Source organism: Musa acuminata, chromosome BXJ1-9 (assembly GCF_036884655.1).
Source record: "Musa acuminata AAA Group cultivar baxijiao chromosome BXJ1-9, Cavendish_Baxijiao_AAA, whole genome shotgun sequence".
NCBI lineage: Eukaryota > Viridiplantae > Streptophyta > Magnoliopsida > Zingiberales > Musaceae > Musa > Musa acuminata.
This window is the reverse complement of record NC_088335.1, coordinates 46396480-46418250: the sequence shown is the minus strand read 5'-3', so window position 1 is coordinate 46418250 and position 21771 is coordinate 46396480. Positions and strand designations below refer to the sequence as shown.

The window sequence follows — 21771 nt, the reverse complement described above, 5'->3', positions numbered from 1 at the left end:
AATGTAATAATTCTTCTAGTTTTGTCTTTCTTTTATCTAGATCTGTCTCTAGAAATGTAATGATGACATCCAAGGAGTAAACATTGTCCTGTAACAGTTATGTGATGCTCAAATGTTCTTCTTCCTTTAGCTTCAACAGTATCATTCCACGTCATTTCAATTCAAGTCAAGATCATTTCACTTAGGATTACTTCCATCTTAATTTGCTCTGAAACCACCACAAGTAACTCAATATAATTAGCAGATTAATCAATCATATGACTCAACCATACAAATTCATGGGTTCTTTAGCGGTTAAAATTCTAGAGAAATCCCATGTTGCAGAAGCCTTCTTGCCACACGCCAAAGACTAAAATTTCTTAGTAGAGGCAATCTGTAGATTCTGCAACCATCTTCTAGCTCTAGAATTACACTCATTGATTCTAAGATTCAACTTGAACTCTTCTCCAAGGATGCATATTTGTTTCTCCTTTGTACTGAAGGAAATTTGTATATCCTGAATGGCATCGATTAAACTGTTCCTTGGTTTGGTCTCAGTGTTCTGAAGCCTCTCTTTAATCTCATTTTGAAGTATCATTTGCTTGTATGAACAAGTTGACCATCATATCAGCATCTCGAATCATTCCTCGAGGAACATGGGTGGCCTCGATCTTTGATCTCAAGCTGAAGTGCCTAGATGAAACAAAACGGGGGTATATAATCGTGTGAATGATTCATTTCAGAAACCAAATTTAAGGAAAATGACTGAAAATTCGAGAGGAAGCATTTACTTTGAAAGTGGGGAGAAGATAATTTGCACAGATGACCACTTCGGAGTGGGTGAAAGTTAACACTGTGGCTCGTTCTCGACCAGCTATCAAGTACGGGAAATCTTAATTGTCAATAGCTAGCTACATACTGACAGTAAGAAATTCGAGAAACTATTTAGGAACTAATATCTGTCTGCTACTGCAACATATGTCTGCTACTATTTGGGAATTAATATCAGTCTGCTACTGAAACATACTAGAGAGGCATCATTGTTCGAGGGCTTTGTCCTTCATGGTAAACATTAAACAAATTGCTATGTAAAAGAGTTATCACTCATCATGTGTGACGGAAGAACAGAAAATAGTTTTAAAGTACTTTCTGCTCTAAAATTCTAAAAATCAGTGTCCCATGTCTAGATTCACCACACAGTGGCAAAATTAGTCAAGGTTTCAGACACAGGTTGGACTGGTATGAACTAGTACTTATCGACCCAACCAAGGATTGGTACCAAACCATATAGCTCGGTACGAATCAAGATTCATTATTTCATTACTTTCCGGAGGTACCGGATGGTACAAGTCGACGTACCATCTGGTATGTACTGTACCGATTCAACAAACTGTAAATGGTATTGCTTCAAAACTCAGACTTGATATCAAATGCCGTAAATGGCTGTGAACTTCCCAGACAACCATAATGCAGAAAAAAATGTCATATGAATTCTATAATCTGTTAGGCAAGAAAACAAGTACCTTTTTGGTCGTGCGCCAACATGCACTAGATTCCATAGCATTTTCCCCAACCTCCTGCAGCTTGTTTCCCAACCGTAGCAATCCAAGTTTCGACTATTTTCCTTGTTAACAACCTCATATTTCAATTGAAGAACATCAATTGTCAGTTTTTCGATGCTTGGCTATGTTTCTCAGACTTCCAAATTTATTCTTTTTTCTTTCTGTAGTTGAATGATTAGATTTTGTACATCCTGTAAATGAGTGCATTTCTAGCTCCTTCGGATGGAGAATAATCGACTGTCTCTCGTGAAAGTGTTCTGATACATTCAGAGCAAATGCTGATTTTGCTGCTCTAAATTCACAACATCTTTCTTAGTTCAAATTTTTATCTGCAGATAAAAGAAATATTTGATTAGTGACAGTTTAATTATATAAATTGAACTCTTGTCTTTAGGTACAGTAAAAGTTGACTGCATGGATGAGTCTGAAGGACTTACGGACAAGAGGACTGGCACAAGTTCATAAAGGCTTCCTGACTATCAGACATCAAGAGCATTATATTACATGGTCCTTAGCAATGTAGTATGCACTTCCAGAAGTATATTTTTCAGAACTCTGCACTTCTGCCGGGCCATCAACATTTCCAGAAGAGTCACTTGTACAAGTAAACTCATCTATAGTTCTTTTAACTTCAGGAAAATTTTCTGCCTCGGCAGTTAACACGACATCCTCTTCCTTTTTCAGTTGTTCCAATTCTTGTGCTCTTTCCTGGTTTTGAGAAATCTTTAGTAGTTCAGCAATGTGCTCCTGATATTGCACCAATTGTGTGCTAAGGTCTTGAATTTTTTTCTCAGCATCAGCACGCATAGAAATTTGGTGATTTAGGAGTGTGTCCTTCTCTGAAACAACTTCTTTAGACTCATCAAGCAGAAATTTTACATGCTCAATCTCCTGAAGATGTGCTTTATTCTTCTCAGATAACTTGTTTACAGTCACGAACGCAACAGTTGCACCTAACTGAGCTTTCTTAATTTGCTCATCATTATCTTTAATCCGGTTTTCTAATTGGTTTATATTAAACATCTTATCTGTTATCTCTGAGGTCAATCGAAGAATCTCTCTTTCTTTTTCATTATTCTCCAGCTGTTGAGCTTCATATATAGCAAGTGTTGCTCCCCTTAATGACCTCAACTTCCACTCTATATCACACCTAGTATTATATGCCTCCTCCAAGCATTTCTGAAGTTCTTCAATAACCAGATCTCTTTCGGAAAGACTCCTTATCATCCTCCCAACCTGCTCACCTATCCAACTCCTTTGCAGAAAGCAGTCAGACATGGAAACAACCTGATCAGTAGCTTCTTCAAGGGATGTATTTCCATCAGCAAGGACATCAGCAATATCATATGCTAATCTTTCCCAATCTTCGGTCAATGATCTTAATTCCCTGTCTTTCTCTATAACCAAGTCTCCAAGCTTTTTGTTCTCCTGCATCACCAGACATAGCTGTATTTGTAGCTCTTTCAATTTGGTTTCTAATGCCATCAGGCTTTGCTTAGTGATAGATTCATTTCTTTTGCTGCCATCTGCCTGATTTTGAAGTACTACAAGTTCCTCTTGCAAGCATATAATTGCCTCAGCAGTCTCAATCTCAACCTGTCTACGGATTTCCTCCATTTCTTGTTCAAGAGATGTTTGTGACACCTGATCACTTTGGAAGCTTATGTTCAAATCTCTTGTCTTTTCTAGAGAAGCTTGCATTCTTCTCAGTTTCATTTGCAAATGGAAGTCTGCATTTTCATGATGTTCAGAAGGAACACCTTTTGGCTCCTCTTGGAGAAGGGATAGTTTTTCTACCTCACTCGAAGGACTGTCAAGTTGGCTTCTCAGTAGGGATATCTCCTGCACTTTTTTCTTTAGAAGCTCCACTTGCTGGTTGCTCTTTTTCTTTGCATCTTCCATCTCATTCACCAGAAGGATGTTTTCTAATTTAAGCCTCTCAATGATGGATCTTGCATCTTTCAATTCATTTTCTATGTCTTCATACTGCTTACTCATATATAAAACCCTTCTATTTGCTGATTTGAGCTCATTATTTGTGTAATTAGCGCTTTCCTCTACTTCTGTACGAGATGACTTCTCCTCTGCAAGGATGATTTTCAGTATATCCAACTCCAGCTGTAAATTTAAAATTTCCTCTTTATGCTTCATTACATGTTCGTGCGAGCATTCTATCCTCTTTTCAGAGACCTGAGAATCTGTTTGGGATGATTCTGATAACAGTTCCTGAAATATTTAGATTACAAATAAAGTTTTATATTAGGAAAATAAATTTTCACTTTAGTACCAATGAATTAGCAGAAATCAGCAGTCATGATGGCAAACTATAAGTAAAGCATACATTTTTCTGATGTGCAGCACTGATATATTGGTAACTGTCTGCAGAGCTACAGTTCTTTGATTCAACATGCAGATTGCTCGTCTCCCTGTGAAAAAAAAGAAAAAGAACGAACATTTGGTAATTAAGAAAGAATGAGTGGAAAACACATTTTAAGTTGAAATTGAGCTTTTCATTTCTATAATTAAAATGTATAGCTATAATTACCTAGTGAGTCTTTGATTTCTTTCTAAGCAAGATTGAAGGTCACACCTGCAGCTTTCTAATTCTTGATAGGTCTCGTTTAACTGAAAAAGCATCAATCAATCCCAGTTGCCAAACCATTTAACAGCAAACAAGTTTCAGAAAATGAAATATTCTGCAAAATGATCGAATTAATAGTAACTCCATAAACAATGATTCATTATCTCTGGATGGACAACCAGATAGGTGCTTTCCAGCAAGCTGAACAAACCTACAGAACTTTTTTCAAGCACTGATGGCTAGAAACACAAGGATAAGATCCTCAACATGAACCTTACCTGGGTTTCCATATCTGACTTTTGGAGATTATGAAGTTCAGCTTTTGCATCAAGCACTCGCATAAGCTGCAAGGATAAAGGCAATTATTGCTTATATATGTCAAGAAGTTTATAAGATAGACAAGTAATAATGGTAGTTAGAACAATTGTGGAGACCTTGTTGCGTAACTCGGATACTTCAGCTAACAAATATTCTCTTTCTCCTCCGTAGAAGTCCTGGAACCTGGTAAAAAGATATTGCAATAAGAAAAAATGATGATCAGAGAATACAACAGATTTTTTCACAAGACATTGATCCATGTGTTACCTTTGCAGTTGGTCTAAGAGCCTGACATTTTCCAATGCAAAGCGTGTCACTTCGGGATTCCTGTCAACTCTGGCACGAAGCAATTGTACCTCTTCAGAAAGGGCATGTTTTTCTTCCAGTAAGTATGAGTCAATTGGCACTTGGCATTCTGAAAGTTTTTCCAAACGGAAAATCTTGTCTTCTTGAAACTTAAGCATCATTTTATTGCTTCGACTTTCTTCCTCTCTTTGATGAACCTGTCAGATAAACACTATTAATCTCCTGAGAAGGCCCTCAATACAAATGGCAGCAGAACTTTTGTTTCTTATAGAAGCAAAATACTTACCAGGCAATTCAACTGCTTAATTTCAGCTTCGAGTTGCTTAATTGTAGTATCTGCCATTTTTTCTCTTCGCAATGCACCAGCCAAGATTGACTCCAATGATTTTAACTGCATCACAAATGGCCAAGAACTTATGTCCAGCCCATGTCATGACATGAATTCACCTAGTGAGTGAAACTTCAATTTTGTTATAAGCAGTTAACTCTTAGCTGGACACCACCATAAGAAACTCACAGAACTATATTCTCATCCTGATTTGATGTTTCAGGTCAATGCCATGAAACATGACATAACCTATTTCTCAATATATGTATAAAAAGATCTATACCTTGAAAAGATATCCTCATGTTACTACAAATTGTGACTTATGAAAATATGTCATTTACTGGTGCCTTATGGAAACTCTTACACTGTTCAAACCATCAGTCTGCAACTCATCAGCGTTTGTTTTAGTAACTTCTGGCAACTTCTCTATTGCAGAAGCATCACAAAATTCACCCTTAGAGTCTTCAAAAATTGCTGAACGAAATGATAGAGATCTGGAGACATTTTGACGCTTTAGAACTGAAAGTTCCTCCTGTTATGAAGTCAGCATTGAAGTTTTATGATGAGTTCTAGGGCAGAAAATAGTTTGGCCATTATTTGCCCGAAAAATAAACAAAAAAAATGTCAGGATTTGAGTCCACCTTTAATAAACGTATTTGGTGCCGCAATGCGATAACATCTTCTGAAGCATCTTCATTTATAACAGCCTTATAATTTGGAGGGGAAGAAAATGAGTTATAGTAAACTAAATATTTGAGATTGAAATCAAGGCAAGCTGAATCAGGCATGACAATGCTCAATAATTTCAAAGACAATTACATTGTTCTGAATGAGTCTTGCGCGCCGAGCAAATTTAAGGGTACTTAGAGTCTCATTAGCAGAGCTGCAAGAGATATTGGTATGTATAAGTACCACACAAAATTTGAGAACATGAGGGATGAAAATATTTTAGCAAGGCAGTCTTTACCATATTGAAGGGCTGACATTTGCAATAATCATAGTTTTGGAGTTGCCACCAAGAGAATCCTGAGATGATAACATAAATAAATTGATAACAGAAAAGATAAGTGGCAGAATGACAATGTAGCAGTAAATCACTTAAATATTTCTTACTTGAAGAAGAAACGTAAGTTTCGAATCCCTGTATGGAACATGTCTTTGCTTCCCATGAGCCATATCAGCGAGAACCATTATAACATGACTGCAAATGCATATCTGACATGTTATTATCTGTGGTCTGAGAAACACTAATGTGACAATAATTCAAGATACTGGTTGGACTGGCATTTAACATTCCGACCAAGCACTGAAAATAGAATCATAAACCCAATACTATTATTATTATTAAAAGAATATATGAATATTGTGTTAGATACCCAAGTGTTGATAAGGATTTGTTGATGTTTGCAGCTTCCTTTAGGCGTTCGCCCTCAGCACCTGAAGTTTTCTGCCTGCTCAGAATACATATTAGTTGATAAAGGCATTCAGCCTTTTCATCAAGTACCCATTGAAAATTTTGGATTAACTTATTTGACATTAAAAATTTACCTTTCTGAGCCAGCCAGATCCACTAGATTTAGCTTTGCAAAACGTGAGTTCACTGTCAAATCTTTCTCCCATCTACTCTCTATTGTACAGGTAAAAACACTGTGTGAACGGCTGCTCTCATGATTCATATTTGTAGCTGCCACTTTCCTATTTGCAGCACCCTAAATAGAAAATTGAAATTTAACAAAAATCAAAATCCAAATTGTAGTATTTATGATGATAAAAGCTGGTAGTCAGATAATATTTACCAGTCTAAGAAGCTTAAGAATGTCATTGACATTCTTGACTACATATTCAGTAAGATTTTCAACATAGACACCCTTCCTGATATCTTCTCTCAACTATCAATTATTTGCCATGTCAAAAGAAGCACATTATAACAAAATATTAGATGAAAAAGAAAACAAGAATTCATTAGAGAGTAGATGTACAAAGGACTTCAAAAGCACAAAGGAATTACAAGCAGATTGCTGGATGAGGGGACAAGAAGATCATTAATTTGTTCACTGTAAATCTCAAGGAAGGAACATTTGCAGCTATACTTAAGTTTTTCATCCCTCCTGCTTTCTTCCTCCTGCAAGGGAAAAAATGAATAAAAATTAATTACCGAACTTTTAAAAACCCCAAATGAAACAGCATTAACCCACTTTTGATATTTTACCACTTTGATTCTTGCAAACAAGAATTCAAATATTCTTGGTATAATTCCACGGTTCAGGTTAGGCTCCACTTCCAGCTCTCCAATCTCACCAAGCATTGTATATGTCTTCCCACTTCCGGTCTACAGTACCAAACAAAAAAGTTTGGAAGAACAGGAGATGATTATGGGAAGCTTACTTGACAAACCCCTCAAAAGATTAAAAAAACTAGCATCTATAGTATGGTATTCATAAAAATAAAAGATACCTGTCCATATGCAAACACACAACTATTATATCCAGACATGCAATTCTCAACCATCGGCAGACCAGCAACTCGGAAAAGCATCTCCTGCAAATCATTTTCAGGATACTGATTAGATAGGATCTGATGATTATCTTTGTTTCTATAATTCATAATAAAATACCTGATTTATTGTTTCACATGCTACATAGTCAAATGTGAATCGGGTCTCTGGTTGCCCAATCCAAGTTATGTTATGAGCACTTTCTTGCTTCAAGCATCTGCGAAAATCTTGCAGGCTTTTCTCTGTGCTATTGAGAGGACGAACACGAATTGCAACCTACACAAAATTATGAAAAGTGTTTAATACTTTCTTTTGTTAATCCTGTCACAGACTTATCAAGATATCTGGCTTATATGGTTGAGCTAGATGCACACCAAAGGTCCTTATAAACAGATGTAGTTCTCCAGACAATGAGGTTGTCCAATAGGTCATTTTGATTTATTATGTCTATCAGCTATCATAATTACACTAATTAGTGATACTTCACAGCAAAGAATCTACACTCCATTCTAATACATTAATGAGAACAGAAGGTCAATTTTTTCTTAAAACTACATCATGCTGCAATAGATCAGATGTATATCACTTGAAATAATCGTAAACCAAAGCTCACATTTACTACTATTTCCTGCAGTCCCTATAAAAAATTGGCACCAAGTTTGATGACTAATCTAATGTTAACGGAAATGTTCAATTTTAAATGGGAAAAAAATATAGTAACTTGTCATCTCATCAAGTGAAGTTTAAGAGATTGTGATAGTGCGGATATCTCGCAAAACAAAATATACAAGTAGCAGTAAATTTTGTCATCTCTTGCAGGATATTAAAAAATGAGGAATATGACAGAGCAGATGTCTGGAGATGCTAAGACATCCAATCTACACTAATGATCCATGGATTCCTCCAAATGAGGAGCTAGTTCAGACTAGTATAATTGAAGTATCAATGTCAAGGGTTGGATAAGAGGAAGAGCAAAGTTATTCCTCCAATATTACAGCATTTATGTTGTTAGCCATCACGATGGTTGTGATTTTCATATGCCTTCTCTAAAAGAATAAATCATTTGGTAGGCAACATAATCATAGTTACACATCTTTTTTGTAATATTTGGTATCTTTTGACAGAAGAACTTCTCGAGTGCAAAAACATTCCTCTTATTTTTAAGTGACAGGCGATCTTATAGATGCAAGGAGGAGCTAAAATGGACTGAAAATACTTGTAGATGAAATGGCGATCTCCAAGGTCAGTGAAAAGTCTTAGTTTCCTTAAAAAGACAGGAAGGTGAGAATAAACCAAAGCTTGAACGAAAAACTTGTGGTTAGGAAGCTGAAAAAAGATGAAAACAAATACAAAACATTATCCAAAGTTTAGGACTTTGTGACAGATTATCTTAGACCTACCCATAACCCAAATGCTGACGATTAATAAAACATGCTGTAATATTTATGGTAAAGATGCTCGAGTGAAGGTAATCCTGTTACTAGAAGCATCATTCTACAAATTCGGTTAAGCTACTGATGTGACAGAGTAATTAGGAGAGTTAACGATACCTACTTCATGCTTTCTAGTATTAATGATCGACATCATCAAGCTCCTGGTGCAAGTATATATGTGTATGTGCTTTGTGATTAAGGATGGTTTCGCAGTCCTAAAGTACGTGACCAATACACAGTTATTCTATGTTCCACTTTCAACCATTAGAATATTTTCATGCTTTAGTATGTCACAAAATTGAACAATTCAATTTTGCACAATTTGATTTTTTATTTTGCATTTGATGTTGAATGTAGAATTCAAATATGAAACTCCTAGGCTTAACGTGACCTAAAGTTCACTACCTGCACATTGTTGTCCATCCAGAATGATGGATCCTCTTGGAGTTCGAAGTGAGGAACTTCAACTGAATCCACAACAGGAGGAATGGACGAAATCTGTGTCGGTCTTGATGTCACTCCAAGGCTCATTGTTCGAGTCCCTGCACTAATTGGAGGGCGGGATTTGCCGAACCCATAGTTGGCAAGCCTGATAGCACTCTTCGTCGGAGTGCTCTGAGTGGAACTGCAATCCGATTGCATGGACGATGCCTTCGCAGCCGTCTTAGACGTAAGGGTAGTAGTCAAGCCGTGTTCATCCCCGAGGCCTAATCTTCCGCCACGGCTCAGCGGCGGGAATTGGTTTCCAGGACCTCTGTAGCTAGAATCGTCATCAGTCTCCCTACCGATCACTCCAGGCTGACTCTTCGGGCACAAGCTGAGCCTGTGCCGAGCTACCATTCTCTCTGGGGTGCGAAACGGCAAGCCAGGCAAATCCGAACCCTTGGTATGGTTCTTGGAGGTCGTTGCTTCCGGTTTTCCTCTCAAAATCGCGCCTTGATCGAACCCGATCTTGGGGTTCTGCACCGGCTCCTGGATCGCTAGCAGAGGAGGCCGAGATGGATCGGATTCCAACCGCGAGGACGACGAATCGCATGGATCCACCGGGGGGAGGTTTTCATTATTAGTCTCGGGGGTGGGAGCCCTGCTGGAGCTCGAACTTTGGCGAAATGTCCTCAAATCCTTCAACATCCTAAAAAAAAAATTCGCACATTATGAACACGAAAAGGATCAAAACAAGCTTCAAATTCCGCAACCGAAAAATCAGATGTGACAAGTTTACCTGAACGAGGAATTCAAGAACAAGATCCGGAGGCGAAGAATCCTGCTGAAATCCGTTTGTTCTCGATCTGATACCTAAAGAAAACTAGGTCACCAGGGTTTCCGAACGAAATTATTCGCAGCTCTCGTAGGATTGGGAGAGTGGATAAGGAAGAAGAAACCCTGATCAGGGGAGACTGGGGAGACAGATCTCGGTGGCAGAAATGGAACTCCTTGTCTCTTTCTTCTCTCTCAGAACTCGATGGAGTGAGACGGGACAACAAAACAGGGTTCGACAAATTTAAAACCGAAGAACAGGGAGGGCAATATGGACGGCAGAGATTCGATCAGAATTTGAAATTGACGGTGATTCGAGGATGACGGGTTTGAAGTGTAGGAGTATTTTGGGAAGGAAAGGAGGACGAAGATTCGTTGCCTTTATTTACTCCGATTTAAAGCACAGCTTGCAACGGCTACTTCAGACGTTCAGTTCCTTCAAAAGAAATCCAAGGGTGGGAAAGACCCTTCAACTGTAACATCTCGACCGTCCACTGAGTCGGCCCCATCTGGGTCCACTGACATCCTTCGAAAACGAACCGTCCGATCTGCGATATACCTCCACAATTTACACCCGGAGTAATGTTCTACGTGTTTGTTTCTTGTTGCGGGAGACGGCCTCATTACTTACCCAAAAAAACAGAAAAAAGGTTGTTGATCAAATCATTTGTCCTTATGTTAAAATGATAATTGTGGATTCTGTTGCTAATTACATATTATCCACTTAGTTAGACCGATTTAAAATATTTATAATTAAATCTTTATATTATATTAGAATCTTTATAATTATGAAAGCGAAATATCTAATTTTATTTATCAAACATCGTCGATTTTACCAACGTCCTAGTTCTATGATGGAGAACGATCGATGATATTGTTAGAGGCAATGGGTGATTGTTCTAGCTAAAGAGAAAGAATGACGATAGTAAAAAAAATAAGAGGACAATATAGATGTCGATACTCTGCATTTGTGTCAGCGTCGCTCAACAACTATATCGTTGCCAACGCAAATGTAGAGCGGCGAAAGGATCACTCAGCATCTACATTAGCACCAACGTAGAGCAATGCTACTCTATAACTATGTCAACATTGATATTGCTCAACAATTGCGTCAGCACCGATACAATTACCGAGAGACACCGACATAATGCAAAGCGTTGACATCTACGTCGTCCTCTTCCTCCTCTCTTTATCTCGTCTCTCTCTCGTCGTCTCTCTCCCTCCTCTTTCACAACAATCAATTATGACTTGCAATTGAAAACATAATTAGAACATTGAAATCACCTTTTTAACTATTATTTTCGTGCTTCCGTCCAATAAAACCGACGACATTAAAATAAATGAAACTAGAGATTTCTCATTCATAATTATAGAGATTCGAATATAAATTTTTTGAGTCTAAAAATCAAAATATTAAAGAGATCTAACTATATAATTAACCCATATTATCCAAACAAAATATAATAATTATGGTTAAAATTTTAATTTACGTTAATATCTTTATAAATATTAGAGATATATTTTAAACCTTTTATAGAGTTCTTCTTCAACCCACGCAAATTACTTTTAATCATCAAAGTATTTAGCTTGAGATGGATGTTTACAGTAGTGGTATATATGGAGAAATTAATATTTGGAAAAATATGTGTTTCACTAAGATGTATAATAAAGCACCAAAGCAGTGAAACTAAAATACAAGCTAAAGATACAACAACATCAGTCACTCAAGGATCTTATCCCTAATGTGTAAAACTGTAACAAGACAGTTCTTGAATGATCTGGAATTACAATCTTAAGTGATGCTGTTTAGTACATCAATATCAACTACACAACAGATTCAACCAAACTGGCACATACAGGAAGTAAATGCAACCATCCCATAAATAGTGAAAACATCAATCAAGAGACATCTCAAGTGAATGCAGTAGTTGAATCTTTCAGGGAAAAAGGAACCCCTAAATGTATGACTATAACCACTCAGATTTTTAGCTGCTTGTAAACTTGCACAAGTGAGAAGCATTTCACTAGATACCAAGCAACAACTTCATGAGGCCACCAGAGTACATTTCATTATAGATCAGGTTGGACAAGATATGAAATAATGCAGCTCAGCTTATATAGTGATTTGAGTATCCACCTTTCCTCCAACCTGAAGTGGTCACTTACGACCTAAATAAATTCTGCTTGAAAGTTGAAACTACTCAACAGGAAACAGAAAACTCCCTTCTTAGGTAGTATTGTTAACATCCCTCACTAGGTCTGAAAAAAACCTTCCTTTTTCACATGATTATCATTACATCAAATATGCAACTTTTTTTCTGACACCTCCTTTGTCACATGCTTTGGTTCTCCTTCTCAGAGTAAATCATCTCAAGAAAAATGATAGGTTGCACAAAAAAGAAAGGAAAAAACCAATGCTGGCTGGATAATGATGATTTTCTTTTTTAAGCCTTTGTTCTCATTATTCCCAGGCATTTACCATATGAACATCTGAGAAAACCACCAGATTGATCCTGCAGATTCAGAAGTGCAGCATCAAGATAATGCACTGATCATTCACTGATTGACTGAAACATGCATCTTAGTTGTCAAATAACAACAACAATTGTTGAAAAAAAACAGTGGAGAAACTTTCTAAAAATTTAATGGACAAATCGTTGCAGTCAACCTCATCTATTAAATGGCATTTTTTGAGAAGCAGAGAATATATCAAGAAAATCCAAGCACACTTTGAGTTGCATTTGGTTCATGGATGGTGTCTGAGATTTTTGAAGGGGGCCAGTAACGCATAACTGTCCTTCCAAGAATGTTTTTCACAGGAAGTGGCCCCCTGAAATATGAAAGGAATATTTATTAGATAATGACAATTGGTATGTAGTTTGGAATGAGAATTTTCAGAATTGCAAGCATAAAACTATGAATCCGTTACATTGATCTCAACACTCACCAGTTGTGAGAATCAAAGCTGTTGTTGCGATTATCACCCAATACAAAGACATAGCCTTCGGGGATAAACTGTAAGGAACAGCAGCAGACAGCAATGAGTTGGCATATAAACCAATGTTAGTTTTCTGGGGAATTAGATTCCAACTGAAAATTCTCTGAGCTTATTCATAGTGTAAACAATCAGAAAGTACAAACAAAGCTAAAATCTCATATGTAACCATGTAGCCTAACAAGTCCAATAACATATCTCTGGTAATGCTGAAGCTATTCATTTCCATCGAGGACAACAATTTATGCAAAAGAACAAAAGTCATATAGACTTAGTTAAGGCCATGACAATAATCTGCTTTTCTGTTCATTAGCAGGTAGACAAAATAACGCATCAGTTCTTCCATTCAAGGTTTCAAATATCAGTCTGATACAGGTTTCATTAATCATCAAACCAGCACGACACAAAGATGTCGACCAATATACCGATCTTAACTTCCCAGTATCACTCGAGAAAAATAAGACAAGGAAGAACACAAGTGGTATACAAAACGACATTGACTGTTAAAGGCTGTTATTGATGCTTGGTCAAACTGATGAATACTGAACAATACATATTAGATTGACTATTCTCTGTAACCTTGCTTCCATCATTCGTTATTGATGTTAAAGGCTGTTATTCATGCTTGGTCAAACTGATGAATACTGAACAATACATATTAGACTGACTATTATCTGTAACCTTGCTTCCATCATCAGAGCTAACAATCAATGTCAATGCTTTTTTTCTCTTGTTGAAGTTTTAAACATGAGCCCACCAAAAATCTACATCTTCAGCACATCCCAAATGAGATTCAATATAACAGTGGTTACAAACCAACAATATTTCTCATGAAGCCATGCTAAATTATAATAACTAGGAAATCAATGGACCACATAATATAGTATCTAAGACATGTTACATGCAAAGCTTTCCAACTTTTTTTTCTTTCAAGCCACTTCTAAGAGTAAATAGAATTTTAAAAATAGCAGTAAAACATTTCAAAGCAACCAATGGGAAGCTTGCCATACCACTGGTTCCATTTCATACTCAAGTGGTTCTAGAATGAATTCCTCATCCTGGATGATACCGTTCACCAATAATTTACCATCACGTACCTAAAAATGAGGGACAAATGATGGCTCAGTAAGCTTTAAAAATAGTACAAAATTACAGACAAAACTATGGAAATAACTACAATGAGACTAGAAGTTTACTTCAACATAGTCCCCAGCCTTAGCCACAACTCTTTTGATAAAGACATCACCTGAACTATATCCAAATTGCTGCACAGAATACACATACATAATAATTGTTGATCAGAAAAGCTTGTAACAAGTACAAACATACAGAATCAGATTACATTAAATTGAATAATCCTACAACAAAAGGAAATTGAAAGATACCTGTAGAATCAGTGGTGCTGTGAATATAACAATGTCAGTAATCTCAGGCTCCCGAAAACAATAGGAAACCTGCAGATTTAGATTGGCCAATAGTAAATGGCACACCAATGACTTAACATTGCATTTCAAACAAATATCTAACAAACAAAAAATAAAAAAGAGAAAAATGGCTTCTATACTGAAACTGAAACTAAAAAGAAATGTTAAGAAACAAAATTCTTACTTTCTCAGCTAGAATTCGATCTCCGACATCAAATGTTGGATACATCGATCTTGTGGGGATCGATCTAGGCTCGGCCAAGCGTGACCCATACAGCAGGGGAACTGTCAAAGCAGTTAAAAACGTCTTGGTTTCCTCTGAACAGGAACTCATCCACCGTGAAAACCAACAATTTCTGTCGCCCGAGCTCCTGCTGCAACAATTGCTCTCAAAGCGTTTCATCATAGGCACATTGGGAGAAGAGATAGAGCTTTCTGTGTGTTCACTAGCATGCACAGAAGGAACAGTTCCTCCTTTGGTCTCATCTCCAGTAGGGCGTGAAGTAGTCCTCGCTCCTTTATCCATCGGGCTACCTCCTCCCGATCCTGGGAGGAAGTCACAACAAGGAAACCACTTGGTCGCCTGGAAGAATGGGATCAAAGACGAGGGCTTGAACCCTATCGACATCGAGGATGCGACGCCGAGTGCGCCGACGCCACCCAGCGAGCCGGAGCCAGGGGAGATGGCGGACAGCAACCCCACGACGAGACAAGCCTTCCGGTCCTTGGCCGCGGGATCCGAGGAAGGGGAGGAGGATGAGGCGGCATCCGAGGGCGCCTGGGAGCAACTCCGGGTCCTCGATTGGGGGCGGTAGTGGTAGTCGCGATCGGAGAAGTGGCCAGCGAAGAGGGCTCCGAGAGGCCTGCCTGCGGACTGGTGGAGGAAGCGGCAGCGGATTCCGGCGGCGGCGGCGAGGTTCTGAGCGAGGTAACCGGAGTGGTTGATGGTGTGCCGGACAGCCATGGTTGCGAGATCTGGAGGTGAACAGCGAGATTTGGGGTCGTTGCGTCTTCTCTCTCTCTCTCTCTCTCTCTCTCTCTCTCTCGCTCGCCCTCTGTGGAAAGGGAGGAGAGGACGCGGTGCAACTCCCAACGAAGGGGGCAAAGAAAAGGGGGCGAAACGGGTCATTTATTGGAAGGCTTCGTATTTATGTTTGAACCGCGTCGTCATAGAACCGGCCACTCTCCGGTCCACCAAATTATGGGTCGGGTCAGTTAGACCGTATATTTAATTATATTAATGCATGTACATAAATACACATTTTCTCTTCTCTCATTTTTTTTTCTTTTATCTATTTTTATTTTTTCAAAAAAATCTTCTCCTTTTTTTTTTCTTCTTTTCAATTTTTATTAGAGTAATATTTTTTGATGTAAAATTTATTTAAACACCTTATTCACTATATAAATTTATCGAAAAAGTTAAGAGGATTGGATAATTTTCTTTGTATAAAGTAGAAACTAAAAAAATTCATACTAACTTAGATCGATCGATCTAAGTTACTTCTTTTGTATTTTGTGTCTTTTAATCTTTATATTAGGTCGATCTGATTGGTTTTCAATTTTTATAAGAATCGAATTTGATTTTGATAACTATAAATAATATGATAAGTATTGGAGGATTACATCATATACTAGTACTAGTTTTAGCTCACTAAGAAATTGACTACAAATAAATTAATACTTGAACTTAAATAAGTACAGAACTCATCTTAAATGCATCATTCCACAGCTAGCAAGTAAACCTATGAGGCTATACTTATTTCTATCGATTCCTTTGACTTGTAGCACTTCAACTACATTTCTCAAACTCAATCAAGAATTCATTGAATTTGGATGCTTAGTGTTGTGGCTTTGACTAGACCAAGTCTAACTATGTGCACAAACTGTAAGGATAGGTGTCCTAGAAAGATCACCTAAAATTGATCCAAATCCACACTGTGGGGTCCATTACTTCTTCTCCATCCACCACACCTTGAGGACACCCATGACCATGGAAGCTGGTCGAGATGGGGGGGCAGGGGAACATAAAACAAGGTGGAGATCATGCAAATCCAGATGATGATGTAAGGACATGCGCAATAAGAGCATGAATTGACTGGGTCAAGCTGAGACAAACCAAGGTTTTGACATTTGAACAACATGAGAGCTCTGCCTCTGAATCAGTAAATGATGTTGCCACTTTAAACAAAAGCATTCAGGAAGACATTTTGGTGCCCAAATGGTTTGTTAATGAACTAGGCAGATGCAACATTAGAACATTAGGTAAGCTTTGAATTGATGGCAAGCTTGCGTATGTATGTGTATTTAAAAGACAAACCCAAAAGAATCCTTCATTGTATAGAGATCTGTGTTGCTTGCAGTTTTGGCTCATAGAACAATGCTTAATGAAGGATAAACCATTGACAAGAGAACAAAGTGAGAAAGACCACCAAAGATGCAGCTTACATGATCTTATGTTGGCAACACCAACTCTGTTGGTAGCAGGTCAAACTGTACCACCACAAAGACTGGATCCAGAGAAGTTGAATTCCTTGTCAAAGAATATGATAAGTTTAGCACACATGTCTTGTAACTCTGTTAAGTATCCAGCCTCAAGTCTGCAGTGAGAAGGAAGCCCGGTGTGACGTACGTGCATGGACTGAACTACTTCTCAGGGCTCAAAGCCAACAATGACGTGTCCTCCCTCGGCGTCCCGACGTGCACCGCACGGTGCTTCGCCATGGTTGTCAGCTCCCCGAGATCGCCGCCGCGCAAGAGGAGTCAGGGCGGCGGAGCGCTGTCCTCCACCTGCAATGCCGCAGAGGAGATATTTAAGATTGCGGCCATAATGAATGGCCTCGTGCTGCTTCGGGTGGAGGCGTCGCTGGAGGAGGCGGAGTAGGCCGCGGCAGACCCGTTTGTGTCTGCATGCTAATTGTTTGTTGCTTTGCTTTCAAGAAGTTTTCGTCAGCCGAAAAAACCTGGATGTAGATCAAGTAAATAATCTTTGGAAGAAATGGGTATTATTATGTAATAAAATTGTCATGCAAAGTATAACCAAATTTAATCATTTTACTTTAAGTCAATGTAGAATCGGCGGCGGGCAATTGGTTGACCATGAAACTACAGAAAGTCCACCATTCAGAGGCTCACAGAACTATGTGGTTGAGTTAAAGCATCATCAATATTTGGATCCTGGATAGGAAGAAAATAGCCACAAAAATCTGATTTGTGTGATTTTTAAAATGGTTTGATTTAATTGTCTGATTTGACACCAACATACACATTATGGAAACCAAAACAGATTTGGGTAACACAGGGATCTATATTTGCATTAGTATGTACTAAGGGGTATTTAACTTCCAACACCTTGAAAATGAAAACTATACAAATAGCCACAAAAATCTTTGACATTCTAACACAAATTTGGTAGGCCAAATTTTATCATTGGATTAATTTATCATTGATGGAATGAAAACCCAACTAGAGTTTGCTCCAAAAGTAGGTGAAATAAAAGAAAAGTCTACTTAGCAAAACGGACAAATTGAGGCCACACGGGTAAGCTTAGCTCCTGTCCTAGATAAAAATGCAACATAGCAGGTGGCTTTTACTTACTATAATTAAAATCCAAATAGTTATAGCAAAAACAGCAAGGTCTGTTAAAGAACTTGCAAGAGAGAGTCGATTCAATCATTCATTCATGGTGGTATTGAAGTACAAATCGTTGTGTTACATTCGTTTACTCAGATTAAAATTGTACCTAAATAAAGGGTTTTAGTCATATTGTTTGAAGGTCTCTAACCCATATATCACTATCCAGTATACAAAATTTATTTTTGCTTCTGCGTAATGGTTTGAATCCTTAATTGCAACGATCAACAACAGTATTTAGTGTGTTCACGTGGTTATTCAAAGGCTTCAACTATATGAACTGTTAACTTCAAGATGTAGTCAATCGTACTTAATGATCCGATCCAAGCATTTTCGATCATCTTTTAAGATTGTATTACAAGTATAATGTATCCAACATTGTGATATTGAATTGACTCTCCTCTCTTGCAAGTTCTTTCACTGTTTTTAGCAATTCTTTTTTTATGTTCTTTTAATGTATTAGCCAGCCTTATGGTTGCAAAATTCAATTCATATTTTCAGGTTAGAAGAGCTTGGGATGCTTTTATTAGACCTGGAGGAAGGAAGGTACATTCCTTGACTTTTTCGTTAACATATGGGCACTATACCAGAATTATAATATACTAACATCATACTTTTTCTGTTTTAGGAAGTGGGAACATTGTTACAACATTTTTTTGCTAAAATAAACTGATGTTATTTTAATTTTCCAACACAAGTTTCTTTCTTGGCCTCTCGAGCCTTTGCAAAATGTCAATTAGTACTTAAACTTTTAAGGTCATAGATTTCATTTATCTTCTTTATTGGGGAATCTTCCCTTTTAATAAGGAAGTCAAGAAGGTTGTCTACTTTCAATTACTCCTCCTCCTGTCTCTCTCATCCTATCTATGGCTTCTTCTACTCTCTCTTTAAGCTGGTTGGTGTACAGGTGATCCATCTCTGAAAGCTGGGTCATAAACCAATCCCTTCCTTATCTAGTAACATGAATGACCTGGATCTAGAAATTTGTTTTCTCGTGATTGATGTATATTTCTCATACACATATCATTGTAAGGCCCTCCTGGGGCATTAGTTGACCTGTAGAAAAGGATGAGCACCTCCAATCAGTCCACAGCACTAGTAGTTCAACCTAGCTTAGTTGGAGTACCAGCTAATTTGCAGCAATAAATAAATATTGAGCAAAGATCATTGCTAGTTGGTAAAGCTGCATGGTAGCTTTAATTTCTCCCTTTCAATCAAATCTGTGGCATCCGAGCTACTACGACAATAATAGTACTTAAATCCTTGCTTCATGGTGAATTGCTGTCGATCAATGTATGCATCTTCATACTTTCTTTTCTTTATTACATTGATTCATGACTCACTCAATTCTCCACCGTTATGAGTGGGCTTAACTGGTTTCCTAATGATTGGTTATGAATCCCAATGTTACTTATGATCGAGTTATAACTCGTTCTCCTTATGCCTCAGATACATAAATGGTCTTCCAGGAATATGATTTAGATGAGATTTTCCAGCCAGTAAAAGATTAAATTCCCTAGCTCGGTATGGTTCTCCAAACTAATATGGGCATCTTTATTTGTGCAGGTGCAGTGGTGGTGCCGGAGGGCAACCGGGGTAATGCAACGAGGACAGGGATCGCCACTAGTTATTGTTGAATCCAACACCGAATCTGCTGTCCATATTCCAATAATAGCATCAGCAAAGTTAAAGAAATATATATATATATAATTTCAGGGTTAGAAAGTACAGTTTGTGTATGTTAATCCTTTGCATTGGTGGGACCTCATCTTTTAAATATAAAATGACAAGTTTTGGCAATAATAATTTCTTTTTTCGTATGTTATTAAATCGGTACAAAGAGCACATATTTTGATTCTTTTTCTTAAGTCCCATAATTTCTTGATATACGGGATAATGTGACAATAAGAAATGTGATTATTATTTAGTGGTTTGTTCATATACATATTTTGATTTTTTTTTCTCGAGTCCCATAATTTCTTGATATACGGGATAATGTGACAATAAGAAAGGTGATTATTATTTAGTGGTTTGTTCACATACATATTTTGATTCTTTTCCTTGAGTCCCATAATTTCTTGATATACAGGATGATTATTATTATTTAATGGTTTGTTCACGTACTTGAATACATTCTTTTGAGTGTTGTTTTGGGCTTTTGTCAGTAAAATGACTCGTTTGGCCACGACAACATCATACACCAATTCTCTGCATATTTTTCTCGATCGAGCAAAAAAAAAAAACAATGTTATATAGGTTTTTTAATGAGTGAGGATGATACTATGCTGATTGATTTGGATTAAGGATGAAGTTAAAATATGACGAGATTTTTGTACCAAATAATTAAATGGGGAGATGAATATGATTTTCCAATAATTTGACATAATATATTAATGTTACCGTAAAAAGGATATTATAATTATTTGATATGAGGACAAAGTTATTTTATTTTGTGCTTAGCAATGGATTAGTTGAATTAATGGTGAGATAATTAGTATTAATAATTAAATAACTAAAATTAATAAATAATTTAATTAAATATTTTTAATTCAAATATGGATATTGTTCTGTGTAGAGAGAGCTCAATGTTGTTTATTAGAAAAATAATTAAATCATTTTCATAATTTATTGACATAAACATTAATAGTGGTAATAATGGTGATGGGACGTGCGTTGACATCAGCTCCTCGAAGATAATAATCGACGCCTTGGTTTGACTTGATGCGCCTGACCAAGGCAGATCTGAACGACGACCGGGGCACGCCACGTCCTGTGCGAGCCCAATTCTTCACGCAACGACCATATCGGTGTCGGACGCTATCAGAAGTTCGGGCCTGCCCCTGCAAGTGGGCACATCAGGAAACGGTAAACTTCCCTATAAAAACTTGCACAAAGGAAAAAAGAGGAGGAAGAGGGGAAAAAGCACGAGAAGAAGAGAGAAAGAAACCCCCTCGGACTACCTACTGACTTGATCGTCTGAGGGGTCGGGCCGAGCTTTCCCGACCCGACCTGTGTGCAGGCACGAAGACGAAGCTCCTCCCCCCTGAACACCGAAAAAAGGAATCCCTCGTCGGAAAAACCCGACGAGCCCCAACGCGATCCGATCAGTGCGACCGGCTACCTCAGCAACTCCGAGGGACGTTGAACAAATCCCCGCTCATTCGGATCAGAATCAAGCCGCGTCGGCCCCGAGGCCACGGTATAAAGTCATTTACACTAATAGATTGACGCTAGAAGGAGGGCCCGAATGTCGAGGGATCGGTAGATCAACTCAGACGAACTCGCTGCTGAGGGGTCACACCCGATCGGAGCTCCGGGAGAACGCCCCCCGCACGGCGAACCTCGAGATGAACACCCCGCTACGACGTTAGAACGCTATTGGCGGTTATTTAACGACCCAAGCTTGTCGCCACCTCAAGCTATACCGGCCGACCCATCGGTCGTGTCCTCCGAGGCCTTCCAGG

At 38.0% G+C, this 21771-nt stretch overlaps 2 protein-coding genes across 3 annotated transcripts; both read right to left on the bottom strand.

Moving 5' to 3' along the window:
* Window positions 1-224: 224 nt before the first annotated feature.
* Window positions 225-10457, bottom strand: LOC103999122 (kinesin-like protein KIN-12F). 2 transcript variants are annotated; one of them, XM_065084156.1, is made up of 24 exons: window positions 10224-10457; window positions 9407-10133; window positions 7689-7844; window positions 7529-7612; window positions 7284-7403; window positions 7083-7196; window positions 6871-6963; window positions 6623-6783; window positions 6451-6525; window positions 6188-6275; window positions 6042-6100; window positions 5894-5957; window positions 5716-5781; window positions 5439-5606; window positions 5033-5137; window positions 4708-4943; window positions 4557-4623; window positions 4401-4466; window positions 4087-4166; window positions 3883-3967; window positions 1979-3767; window positions 1503-1870; window positions 771-853; window positions 225-672 (listed from the first exon to the last, which is right to left on the bottom strand). In XM_065084156.1, exons 2-21 carry the CDS (start codon window positions 10130-10132, stop codon window positions 2037-2039), a joined length of 4344 nt encoding a protein of 1447 aa, XP_064940228.1. In that variant the 5' UTR covers window position 10133; window positions 10224-10457; the 3' UTR covers window positions 225-672; window positions 771-853; window positions 1503-1870; window positions 1979-2036. The 2 variants fall into 2 exon arrangements, with proteins under 2 accessions (XP_064940228.1, XP_009419057.2); XM_009420782.3 differs by lacking the exon at window positions 771-853.
* Window positions 10458-11964: 1507 nt separating this feature from the next.
* Window positions 11965-15797, bottom strand: LOC135585475 (thylakoidal processing peptidase 1, chloroplastic-like). Its single transcript, XM_065084155.1, has 7 exons — window positions 14862-15797; window positions 14639-14707; window positions 14450-14518; window positions 14264-14350; window positions 13206-13273; window positions 12927-13088; window positions 11965-12771 (listed from the first exon to the last, which is right to left on the bottom strand). Exons 1-6 carry the CDS (start codon window positions 15639-15641, stop codon window positions 12968-12970), a joined length of 1194 nt encoding a protein of 397 aa, XP_064940227.1. The 5' UTR covers window positions 15642-15797; the 3' UTR covers window positions 11965-12771; window positions 12927-12967.
* Window positions 15798-21771: the final 5974 nt, after the last annotated feature.